Source organism: Crinia signifera, chromosome 4, assembly GCF_055691185.1.
Source record: "Crinia signifera chromosome 4, ASM5569118v1, whole genome shotgun sequence".
Classification (NCBI taxonomy): Eukaryota; Metazoa; Chordata; class Amphibia; order Anura; family Myobatrachidae; genus Crinia; species Crinia signifera.
Window position 1 is genome coordinate 32,899,456 of NC_139220.1, and position 11,314 is coordinate 32,910,769.

The following is an 11,314-nucleotide window of genomic DNA, read 5'->3' on the forward strand; positions in this document are numbered from 1 at the left end:
ATGGTTATGTCAAGTTTTAATTGGAGGTGTCATAGGTTGCTTGCAGAACAGTTAGACACAAGCATTAGATCGAAGGGAAACGTGATCAATAGACTGACCTGGTTCACACCATCCAAGTGGGCGCAGAGTTAGATTATAATAGTGTGCCAGCAAGTACTGTCTCTGACCTTCTAGTCGACGTTAAACCGCTGTTAGATTGTCATTAATGGAAACAAGCTAGATGCTAAACACAAAGCAATGATGCGCACAGAAGTAATAAACCAAGCAGCAAGATCCAAAAATAAACCCGCACCACTTTTTCCACCGTAGGAAATCTATTCCAAAGGTGTGATTCCCCTGACCTCCATTGAGATGGCTCGCTCCACCAAGGATAACAAGTTTGAAGTAGTCACAAAACACCGGATCTTCGTCTTCCGAGCTGAAAGTGACGGTGAGTAATTCTGCTGCACCTTATTTATTACACCTGATGCACGAGGAGGGGGGGGCTTAGGTTTACACTTTACCAGGGGCCCAGCAGTACATCGTCGACGCCTATTACGTTGACCACTAAAGGTGGACATGGCTTAGGTTGACATATGCAGAAGGTGAGTGAAAGCTCATGTCGACCTTTTGACTGTCGACATTGCTAATGTCGGCCGAATGCTTGTGTTGACCTTCCAACCATGTCGACATATTGCCTGTGTCAACCTAATACTAGTGAATACCTAATGGTAGTATATGCCTAATGTTGTTTCGCCCTTCCATCCATTTCGACCTTAAGCATGTTGACCTATTTCAGGTGTCGACCTTCAGTGGTCGAGTCAATGTGTGTCGACCTTTCCTATGTCAACCCAATGACCTATTCCATTAGGATGTATGTAAAGTTTATTGAGATTCACAGCAAATATATAGAAGCTGTAATAGGCCTAAATCAGGATGGAGACATAACAAAGGCAGCAGAGAGTGCAGGCCGCAGTGTTCTGTACGTTGTCCTGACTGAGGGACTTCCTGACACTTGACCCTCACAATAGGACTTCCTGCACCACAGAGCAGGATATCTGGATGTTATAGGAAAACATGCTTAGCCACACATCAGGAAGTGGAACATTCAGGATCCCATAAATCTAGTTTATGCCTTGTTAATACCTTATTAATGCGTTACGCGTACAGTATACATCTCCATGTTGTTGGGTATAACGGTTATTCGGCAACTGTTGGAAAATCATTTTCAGGGACAATGGGGTAGGTTTATTAAGCTCGGTGAAGTGATAAAGTGTCTGGTTTTTATCACCGGCCAATCAGCTCCTACCTGTCATTTTTCAAACCAAGCCTGTAACTTCACAGGTAGGAGCTGATTGGCCGGTGATAAAAACCAGACACTTTATCACTTCACCGAGCTTAATAAATCTGCCCCAATATTACTTCTGAACAGTGGCCCCATCCCACACGTACAGTACTTACTCTCCAGAAGACTCACTGATTGCGGATAGCACCCCGGGGATAGTAGACTAGGGGTCCCAAATGCCGCCCACTTCCAAAATGAAGGAGCTGATGATGGGATTCGCAAAGAATCACCTTAATGTAGTCCTGCCCGTGGCAGCACTATATAGCAGGGGTCCCGGGCCACGCGGAGTTGTATTGCTGCAATTGTTGTTCGTTCTCTGACACCTGTGCGCCTGTTTATTCCCACAGCGCAAAGGTGTGAATGGTGCTCAATGATACAGAATAGAGTGAAAGAGCAGCGGATGTTTAACCCGCGAGCGCGCTCCAGCTGCATCTTTTCTGCCCAGAGGGCGGGCTACCTAGAGCTAAAGGGCTTCAAGTCGAAAATCTTTGCAGTCCTCACCACAGATGAATTGTGGGTCCATAAGAACGAACAGGTGAGTTATTTGGATTAGCCCTGGTGGCAATCCAAGAGGTCTTTACTGCATAGCCTCCAGAAGGCCAACTGGCACGGTGTGCTGTCCATGCGACGGCTAGCCATCGCTGGCTGCTTGCAGGGTGATTGACACCTTGCTGACATTAACCCAGAAAACGCCGGCTTCATAGGTGGCTTCTTTCTCCCCATGGCAATCGCAGCGCTAAGTGAGCCCTGGCTTACTCAGTGCTGCATCCAGCGCGGAAACCATTCTATAGTGAGTTATTTTGAATGGTATTACCCTCATGTGCATGGCTGCGATCGCATTCGCAGCTGTGCACATGGGCGGGGGGGGGGGGGATGCGGTCAGTGGGTTGCGTCTACCTGATCGCTGACCTGTACCTGCTGCTGCGCTTTGTTAACCCTGTGTTATCCTGTGTCTACCGTTAATAGACCAATCCCTGCTGTATGGACCAACCTCCAACTCCCACTGATGCATCCTAGCGTTGTAGTGTCCTAATATTTACACTTCTAGGCCACAGGACCACCGGCATGCCCACACTAATCTTACACCACGTTACTGCCCAGGCATGCCCATACAGTCACCAGTGGACTATGCATTGCCAGTACATGTGTGCATAGCAGTGCGAGGCCCTGATGCTCAGCCCCAGTATACGGCATTATATGAGCGGATAATCCAAGCATCCATGGTACAAACTAGAGTGGACGTCACACTGCTGCCACTTGGTATAGCTACATGGATCAAGATGGTATCTCTGAGATCTGCTTTTATGGTAATTAGAAGAATTTATAAATGGGCATCACCAATTCAACTGCACTTACCGAGATTCCTGATAACGGGTCTAATTCATGTTTGTACGCACACGCACATCTAAAACGCTGCTAATGTTGGCAAGTGACGCAGCCTCCCTGAAATGAAACGCTCATCAGAGAGATCCCACACTCATACTGCGTGCACAAGTACGAGGAACATCATATGTAAATTCAGACCTATGGGTACCTAGACTGGCGGCCATGTTTTTTCTCACCAAACCCTGCAAACCCCCCCCCCCCCCCCCACCACCACCACCACAACTCAGTCTGCAATTAAATTCTAAAGGTCTGGGCAATCGCAAAGGTTCCTTGGCATGTGCACAATCCGATGGCGGCACATCCGCAGTTTTGCCGATTATCGCTCAATTGTGTGACCACTGGCGACTGCAGGGATTAGACCCAACGATCCTATCGATATATCCTATGTTTCTCATTCACTGCTGTGACTTTGGTGTCACCCACAGCAATATCATACCACATATAGTGCGATTTACATCTAGCTATAGCGAATCAAATACGTCAGCTCAACTGCAATAAATAAGATGTCATAAATTCAGTATCAACATCACTGATTGTATCTGTTCCCTCTAGTATTTCAAGATGGGCATCGGAATGTTTGTGATTGAAATGCATGGCTCAACCATCCGAGACGCGCGCAACAAGACGTTCGAGTTGATCACGCCACATAAAACCTTCAGGTAATAAAAAAAAATAATCGGCCTGGATTGGATAAATGCAGACAGGGTTGTTTACTAACAAAGAGGCTCATTCAGGTGCGGTTGTTCTTGATGCTGCCATTGCGATTGTTTACCGTACGCAGTTGCGATTATATGCTAATATGGGCATAAGGTAACCCAGCGCCATTTCCATCCAGCGGTGTGTACTTACTGAGTACGTCCCAGAGTCTTAGCTTGTCTCCTGGAATGCAAAGCGCTCTGCAGTAGTTAGATTTATTCACAGGCACAAAAAAAGAGCGGCCATGACACATTTGCGTTTATCCGTCCACTCCCAGTTCTCACCCATACGCTGTCTTCCTGTCAATCATTTTACACGTGCACATTGCAGCTGAGAAGCGCACCAACCGATGTGCGTACAATAGCCGCTTTGGGCATGAACCAGATTGGGCACGAACCAGATTGAGCCTCAAACTGCAAATGGATCAACTTGCGGTTTGCTAAAATTGCCAAGACTGCCAGTAGAACGCGCCCGTTGTGTTAACGACAACGCCAGGACTTGCTTTTAATATAATTGCTGATTTAAATCCTGCCGGTAACATCACAGAGAATCGTCCTATTTAAGAAACAGCAAATGGATATACAGTATTTAGATTGTGTGTGTATATTAATGCTTTTATTCCCCATTGGCAGTGTGCTACTACTAACCCGTGTCATCTTCAATTATCATTTTATTTGAACTCTTTGAGCGCCGACATCTCTGTGAGCGATGTGCAAAATATCCGCTAAAAATGCCGGCGTCTCTCACATTTGTTATATAAATTCAAATTAATTTTTTATTTTTTTTAGAAAAATATGACATTTCCTATATAAGGTAAACAATACAGGTCATTTTGATGAATAAGTATGTTTGCTTGGCAATTTTCACACCTATTTGGATGACTTCACTTGGCACCGAAATGGTTAATGTGTGTCTCCCATTGGTCTAAGCTACAAGTCTACACCTGCGTATTCACCACTGCAGTGTCATGTGCCTCTTTATGTTCCTCTTATGTTCATGAAACAGAAACTGGACATATTCTCTCCCCTCTCATGTCTTTCTACCCCCACGTAATAATTGTTGGTTCCACCATCTGCTGGTATTGCCTGATTTCTAGTCAGACAGACTTTTTGATTATCAAGTAAATGGCCACTGAGTATCTTTACCCCATATGTGGTTATTGTCTTAAGCTGCCTTTTACAATACAAGGTACTGTGTGTGTGACCGTACTGTTTATTTGCCTTTAACCTACCCATTTACCAAAAAGTACATCACTCTGTTTAACTTTCCCCTTAACCCTACAACTAATCTGAACACGTTTTACCCTACAGCAGCAGTTTTCAAACTCAACCTTAGGTCATGTTTTCAGGATTTCATCTGCATCTTGCCTGTTTGAGGACCTCAGTTAGGAACCCCTCCCCTACAGGGATAAACTGATGCAGCCATCATTTAAACATAAGAATTTAGGGGCTGCATACTTCTGTGAATGTCAATACAGCTCAGTTCAGCTTATTTCTGAGTTACTGAGTGCCTACTTCCAGATTTGTCCGAAAGTCCATGAAAAATGTAAAGGTGCCCATACACAGAGCCGATTTGGGCCGGTTGCGATGAATCGGGCCGTGAAATCGGCCCAAATCAGCTCAGTTTGATGTCCCTCAGATCCGATGCGCGGTCCCGTGTGCATCGGACCTGTGTCTGGTGGTTGCACCTGCTGGCTGTCTGACCACCTGACCGTGGACCTCCCTCCTGGTGGCGAGACGGGAAGGGATCAGGGACGCATGCGATCCGTCACACCAAATTGTGATGGATCGCATGCATCCCTGCCTCCCGGGAAGGTCCCAGGTGTCCGTACACTGGTGTATGGGCACCCTGTACTAAGTCTTGGAGATGAAGTGGAGGGAGATCAAGTACCAGCCAACCAGTTCTTGACTTTTACTTAACAGACTGTGTGTACAAAATGGCAGTAAGGAGCTCATTGGTTGATACTCTATATCTGTCCAAAACGTAGTACATTATGCCCTCTTATATGTACCATGTTAGCTATTTAATGTGCTACAATAACACATGGACGTTTCCTTGCTGTACAGGACAATCACAACCACTAAATGACAGTCATGGTAAGCCCAAGTCAGCAATAAAAGATGGGCCAGATGCACTCAGCTTCAAAAGTGATAAAATGGAGAGTGATAAACAGCCAACCAATCAGCTCATGCCTGACATTTTTCAAACACAGTCTGTGACATGGCAGGCAGGAGCTGATTGGCTGGCTGTTAATCACTCTCCATTTTATCACTTTTGAAGCTTAGAGAATCTGGCCCGTGATCTCAGTTATCACTTTGCTAGAAATGAGTGCATTTACTTTGATTGCTTTGTTATTCAAATACATTTCAACTATGACGGACACCTATTTCCAGTTTCACTGCAGAATCAGAGCGGGAGAAGAAGGAGTGGATGGAAGCCCTGCTGGAATGTATATCTGAGTCACTCTCAGACTACGAAGTGGCTGAGAAGATCTGGTCAAACAAAGCAAACAAGTCCTGTGCTGACTGCAGAGCCTTCAACCCTGACTGGGCCTCCATTAACCTGTGCGTCATCATATGCAAGCAGTGTGCAGGTAGGTGCTGGGCCGGGGTGCTCCTGAGTAACCTACAACATACTGGGGGAAATTTACTAAGATGTGAAATACACTTCACAGGTCATGTTGCTATCGGCAACCAATCAGAGCCTGTCTACTATCTCCTAGAGCAGGCATTCCCAACCACGGTCCTCAAGGCACACCAACAGTGCAGGTTTTAGTGATATCCAGGCTTCAGCACAGATGGTTTAATCAGAATCACTCAGGTACTAATTAAGTCACCTGTGCTCAAGCCTGGATAGCTACAAAACCTGCACTGTTGGTGTGCCTTGAGGACCGTGGTTGGGAATGCCTGTCCTAGAGGGTGAAAAAGAAATAAGAAGTAGCTTCTGATTGGTTGCCCATAGCAACATGACCTGTGAAGTGTATTTCACATCTTAGTAAATCTCCCCCACTAACTGTAGCAGTATCTCTGCGGATACAAATTTACTAAAGCTTCTAAAAAAATAGGTGATGTAGCCCATAGCAACCAGATTATGTCTGGTTGCTAAGGGGCTTTTTTTGCGCTCACCCTCTTGTCAGAGTACTGGCGGTTGGGATTCCGATGTCGGTATACTGGACGTCGAAAATCCCGGGGGTCGGGCCATCATACCACACCCAGAAATTACATCATCTAATTGGTTGCTATGGGCAACATCACCTTTTTTTCATTTTTGGTATGCATGGGTAAAAAAGGCGGGAGTCTGAGTGCCGTGATGGGTGATCCTCGGCATGTATCTCACCACGTAGTGTTGACCTAATCTGTGTCTTTATATCAACTCCATTGCTCTAAAAATACTAATTATGTGTTCAGGACTATTAGAAACTACGGGGCAAATAAAATGCTACAGTCGGGATTCTTTAATAACTCCGGCTGCACATCGCCGGCACTCGCAGTGTTAATAATCGCATATGCAGTAACATATTCGATTATTACCGCAAAAGCAATGGCCGGCGATGTGCAGCGGGTCCCCCCTCCTTCCCTGAACCCTTACCCGCTTTGGGGGTGCTCCGTTTCCTTCTCCCTGCACCCGCAAGCTGTGCAGGTAGGAGGAGATCTCTGGTCTGGGCAGCACAGCAGGAGGCTGCCCGGACACAGGTGAGGGGGGTGCGGCGTGGATCGGCGGGGGGCGCAGGGTGTCGGGGACGTGAAGGGAAGCCCATAGGCTTCCATAGGGTTACGCCATCTAGAACTGGCGTAACCCCCCCACAGCGAAGCCCCAGCGGTGGGGCTTTGCTGCATATGAAAATGCGGTAAAATCCCCGAAAACGTGGTTTGCACTGCATTTTTAGTTTGGTGAATCTCGCCCTAAATCCTGAAAAATTTAGTTGATGTATCAAGCAATATAAAGAGTGGAGAAGTGACCCAGATGAGAAGTTGCCCATAGCAACCAATCAATAGCAAGATAACATCAACTACAGTACATCCAGGGTACACATCGGAAGATAATATGTACCCAGCGACCCCGTTGGTGACGGGATACGGCGGATTTCCCGCATCGCATGTGCAAACACAGTTGCCAATGCCAGGTACAACAGGATGGTCGGGGAATGGAGGCCATGTTGCATTCTGCAGCATGGCTGTCACTAGCAATATCCTCTGCCGTCCTGCACCTACAGACGGACAATAATAACGACCCCGAGAAGTGCGCATCGTTAACCCAAACCACTGGCTCACTTCTCTACTCATTCTCCTGATTGATACATCAACCCCTACGTACTTTAAAGTACAGGAATCACTACAAGTTGCGGAGCATCTAAGTTGCACCAGATGTATGAGGACACAAGCAGTGCGTACGTCTATCATACTGTAGTTCACCTTGTTTCCCAAGTGGGATGCGCCGTGTATTGTATTCCCCTGAAAACAGGCAGGTGTCACTAACTCGCGTGTTTGTTCTGCAGGTCAGCACAGAAGCCTGGGAACGAATATTTCCAAAGTGCAGAGTCTGAAGCTAGACACCAGCATCTGGAGCAATGAGATTGTGCAGGTGTGACCCCCGTCTACACATCAGATAGTTATTACTGGTGTGAGACAGTGACTCATTGTGACTGACGTCTCACCCTGTATGTCTGGACAGGTTTGTCCCTCCTTCAGTTCTGTCTTTCATGCTGTTGGGCTAGACCTACCACATATGTCAGTAGCTTTTTGCCGCTTGCAGTCACAGGTAGGGACGCCTGACCTGGACTTGTCGCCATTGTTGCTGAACATGGATAAATATCAAAGTGATTCACGTGTGGCTTGTTGTCACAGGTGTGAAACCGTTCAGGTACCGTCAGTGTAATTCCTACTCCCACCCTGAGGTGTTAGTTCTTTGTCATTAATCCCTGCCTTAGAAGTTAGAGGTTCCCACCTGTGTTTATGGGATATTAAGAAGTCACGGTGTCAAATACATGTATAGATGTTTTTCTACAATCGGTCATAATTGAACTTTGAAATATACAGGTTAAGTATCCCTTATCTGAAATGATCGGGACTACGAGCATTTTGGATAAGGGATTTTTACGGATTTTGAATATTTTCTTTATATATACTTACCTGGTTCCCTGGCGGTGCCCCGACATCCACGGTGTCCTCTGGCCTCCACGGCGGCCTTCGGAATTATCCTCAGCGGCATCTCCAGTCCCAGGGGTGCATTGCGCGAGTGCGCCAGTGACGTCACCAGCGCGCCTGAGCAATGCATCCTTGAGACCGGGAATGCGCTGAAGAGGATGGCCGCCGTGGACACCGGGGGGACGAGAAAAAGTATGCAGTATGAGAAAAGAGGGGTGGGGCAAAAAAAGAGGGGTGGGGCAAAAAAAGAGGGGTGGGGGGAAATAAAAAGAAATAAAATATATTCAGAAAAACCACGGTTTTTGGAATATTTCAATTGTTGGCCTATACGGATAAGGGATACCTAACCTCTATTTCATGGTAGGAAATAGAGAGATTTGATTATTCATATAGGGGTTATTTTTCGCAGACCAAATCCTAAACTGAAGGAAACAAAGGGTCTAATTCAGACCTGATCATTGGGCTGCTAATTCTAAGAGCCCCGTGATTTCCCTGGCCTGTGAAATCACAGCTGTGCGATCAGGTCTGAATTAGTACATTACATCTGCCCCACCTGCAGCGCAGGATGATATTGGCCATTTTGAGAACAAATCTGTCCTGCGCTCATGTCTGAATTAGGCCCCTGGTACCACTGCAAACTCTGGTCCATCATTTAGTTATACTTTTATTTATTCTTTGAATACATTTTTTCCCATCTAGAGTTTTTCTATAAAATTTAACCATTTTTGAACTTCTTAAAAGATTTATTTTCCACCTTAGTGGAACTGAAAGTCCAACTGGGGGTTTTCAGTTCCACTTCCTACACGAAATCTGGCAACCACTATATATATAGCGTTGCGCGCATTGACATTTTTGTTCATTGCAGAAGTAGCTTTAAATAAACAACAACAACAAAAACAGAGATCATCATTGCCGTAATCCTCTCCGTATGAAAAAGGAGGCAATTTAAATGTATATGATTTACATGTGCCAGCTACTGATAGGAAGTGGGATATATCTGATCTTTATGTGGCCCCGGACATATTAGAGAGCCCCCATTTCTTGTGCGGAAGAGCCGCCATTTGCAAGTGCATCTGAAACCGGAAGGAGGGAGGTTTTCCTGTCTGCTGGCGTGTTTGTAATTGTCTGGTATTTACATTTGCAGCTTTTTATCATCCTGGGCAATGATCGGGCAAACCGGTTCTGGGCTGCCCGTGTGCCGCCATCAGAGGTCCTCCATCCTGATGATGGCATGGAACAAAGAAGAGACTTCATAGCACACAAGTACAGAGATGGGAAGTACAGAGGCCCACATCCCCATTACATCACACAGGAAGAGATTCTCAAGGTATTGTGAGTCAGTTTAAAAACATCTCATTATTTTAAGTTGGACTGTATTGTGTCCAACAAAAAAGACCAACGTTTCGGGGTGTCAACCCCTTTGTCAATATAGATGTTTAGAATAAAACACAAGAGGAGTGCTCCATAGTGTAAAACCAATGACATTTAATAAAGCATAAAAATAGCTCCGGTACAATCAGTCAGTACTAGTACCAATTAAAAAGCAGCAGTGGGCTGGTTACCACATGATGTGTATTTTACAAGTCAGGCCTCCTACCACCATCCGGGGCACTACAGATCAACACGGAACCTCGCCGTATGCTCCACGGAGGACACGGTGCACCGAGGGCTCTGTCAGGAACAGATGCGGCAGCGAGATCCCAGCACAGAGAAAGCTCGCCGTCACCAATCTGGGATCCCCCTGCCGCATCTGTTCCTGACAGAGCCCTCAGTGCACCGTGTCCTCCGTGGAGCATACGGCGAGGAAATAACTGGTGGCCGGAAAGTCTCTGCATCGGCGAAAACGGGCACCATAGTCAGAATCGGACGAGGATTCCATAATCCAGCACCCGTTTCCAACAAAACAGATTTGCCTCCATAGGGAAGTGAACCTGTTGCAGACAAGGCCCGGCTGGAATTGAATACTGTTTAATAAATCTGCTTTATTGTTTTATGTTTTTTTGTTTTATGTATTGTTCTTTAGCAGTTTATTTACTTTTGTATGGTTTTTGCAGGCAAAATGCGGTTAGCATAGAATGATTTTTAATATGCAGCTATGTTGAAGCCTGACAGTAGTGTTGCCATGTTTTCCAGGTGCTCTGTGGTGCTGTTGCAGGACCAAACTTGCTGAAGACTGTAATGCAGTTTTTCTGTGATGCCGAATCCATTGCCGATCCATGTGACAGTCCTACACTCTCCATACAGGCGGCTGAGAACTGGAGAGCGAGCACCTGCAGCATAAACAGTAATTATGTCACTTCTGCCTACATCAACAGCCATTGAGAAAAGAACATTTATTAGCAGATCTTGAGCCATATTAAGCAAGCTTCAAAAGTGATAAAATGGAGAGTGATAAACAGCCAGCCAATAAGCTCCTACCTGCCATGTCACAGACTGTGTTTGAAAAATGTTAGGCAGGAGCTGGTTGGTTGGTTGTTTATTACTCTCCATTTTATCACTTTTGGGGCGAGATGTATCAAATGGAAAATGCGGTAAAACCCCGGTTTTACCGCATTTTCCTATGTATCAAAAATGATACCGCAGTGAAGGGTATCGCCACCTTTGGGTGGCGATACCCTATAGAAGCCTATGGGCTTCTTTTTGCCGCCCGCCTCGCCGACCCCCCCCTCTGGCTTACCTTCCTGGAAGGTAAACCTCTCCTCCCCCTATCGACGCTGCCGGACGTCACTGCACCGCAATGCCAGCCGCATATGTTAGTACATAA

At 46.1% G+C, this 11,314-nt stretch overlaps 1 protein-coding gene across 1 annotated transcript in view; it reads left to right on the forward strand.

Moving 5' to 3' along the window:
• Positions 1 to 11,314, forward strand: part of ARAP3 (ArfGAP with RhoGAP domain, ankyrin repeat and PH domain 3) — a 123,546-nt gene that overhangs the window by 63,434 nt on the left and 48,798 nt on the right. Inside the window, 7 exon segments of the mRNA XM_083181502.1 lie at positions 310 to 430; positions 1,672 to 1,859; positions 3,263 to 3,369; positions 5,800 to 5,999; positions 7,902 to 7,987; positions 9,695 to 9,877; positions 10,684 to 10,834. Of these exon segments, the coding sequence (XP_083037628.1) occupies positions 310 to 430; positions 1,672 to 1,859; positions 3,263 to 3,369; positions 5,800 to 5,999; positions 7,902 to 7,987; positions 9,695 to 9,877; positions 10,684 to 10,834 (1,036 nt within the window).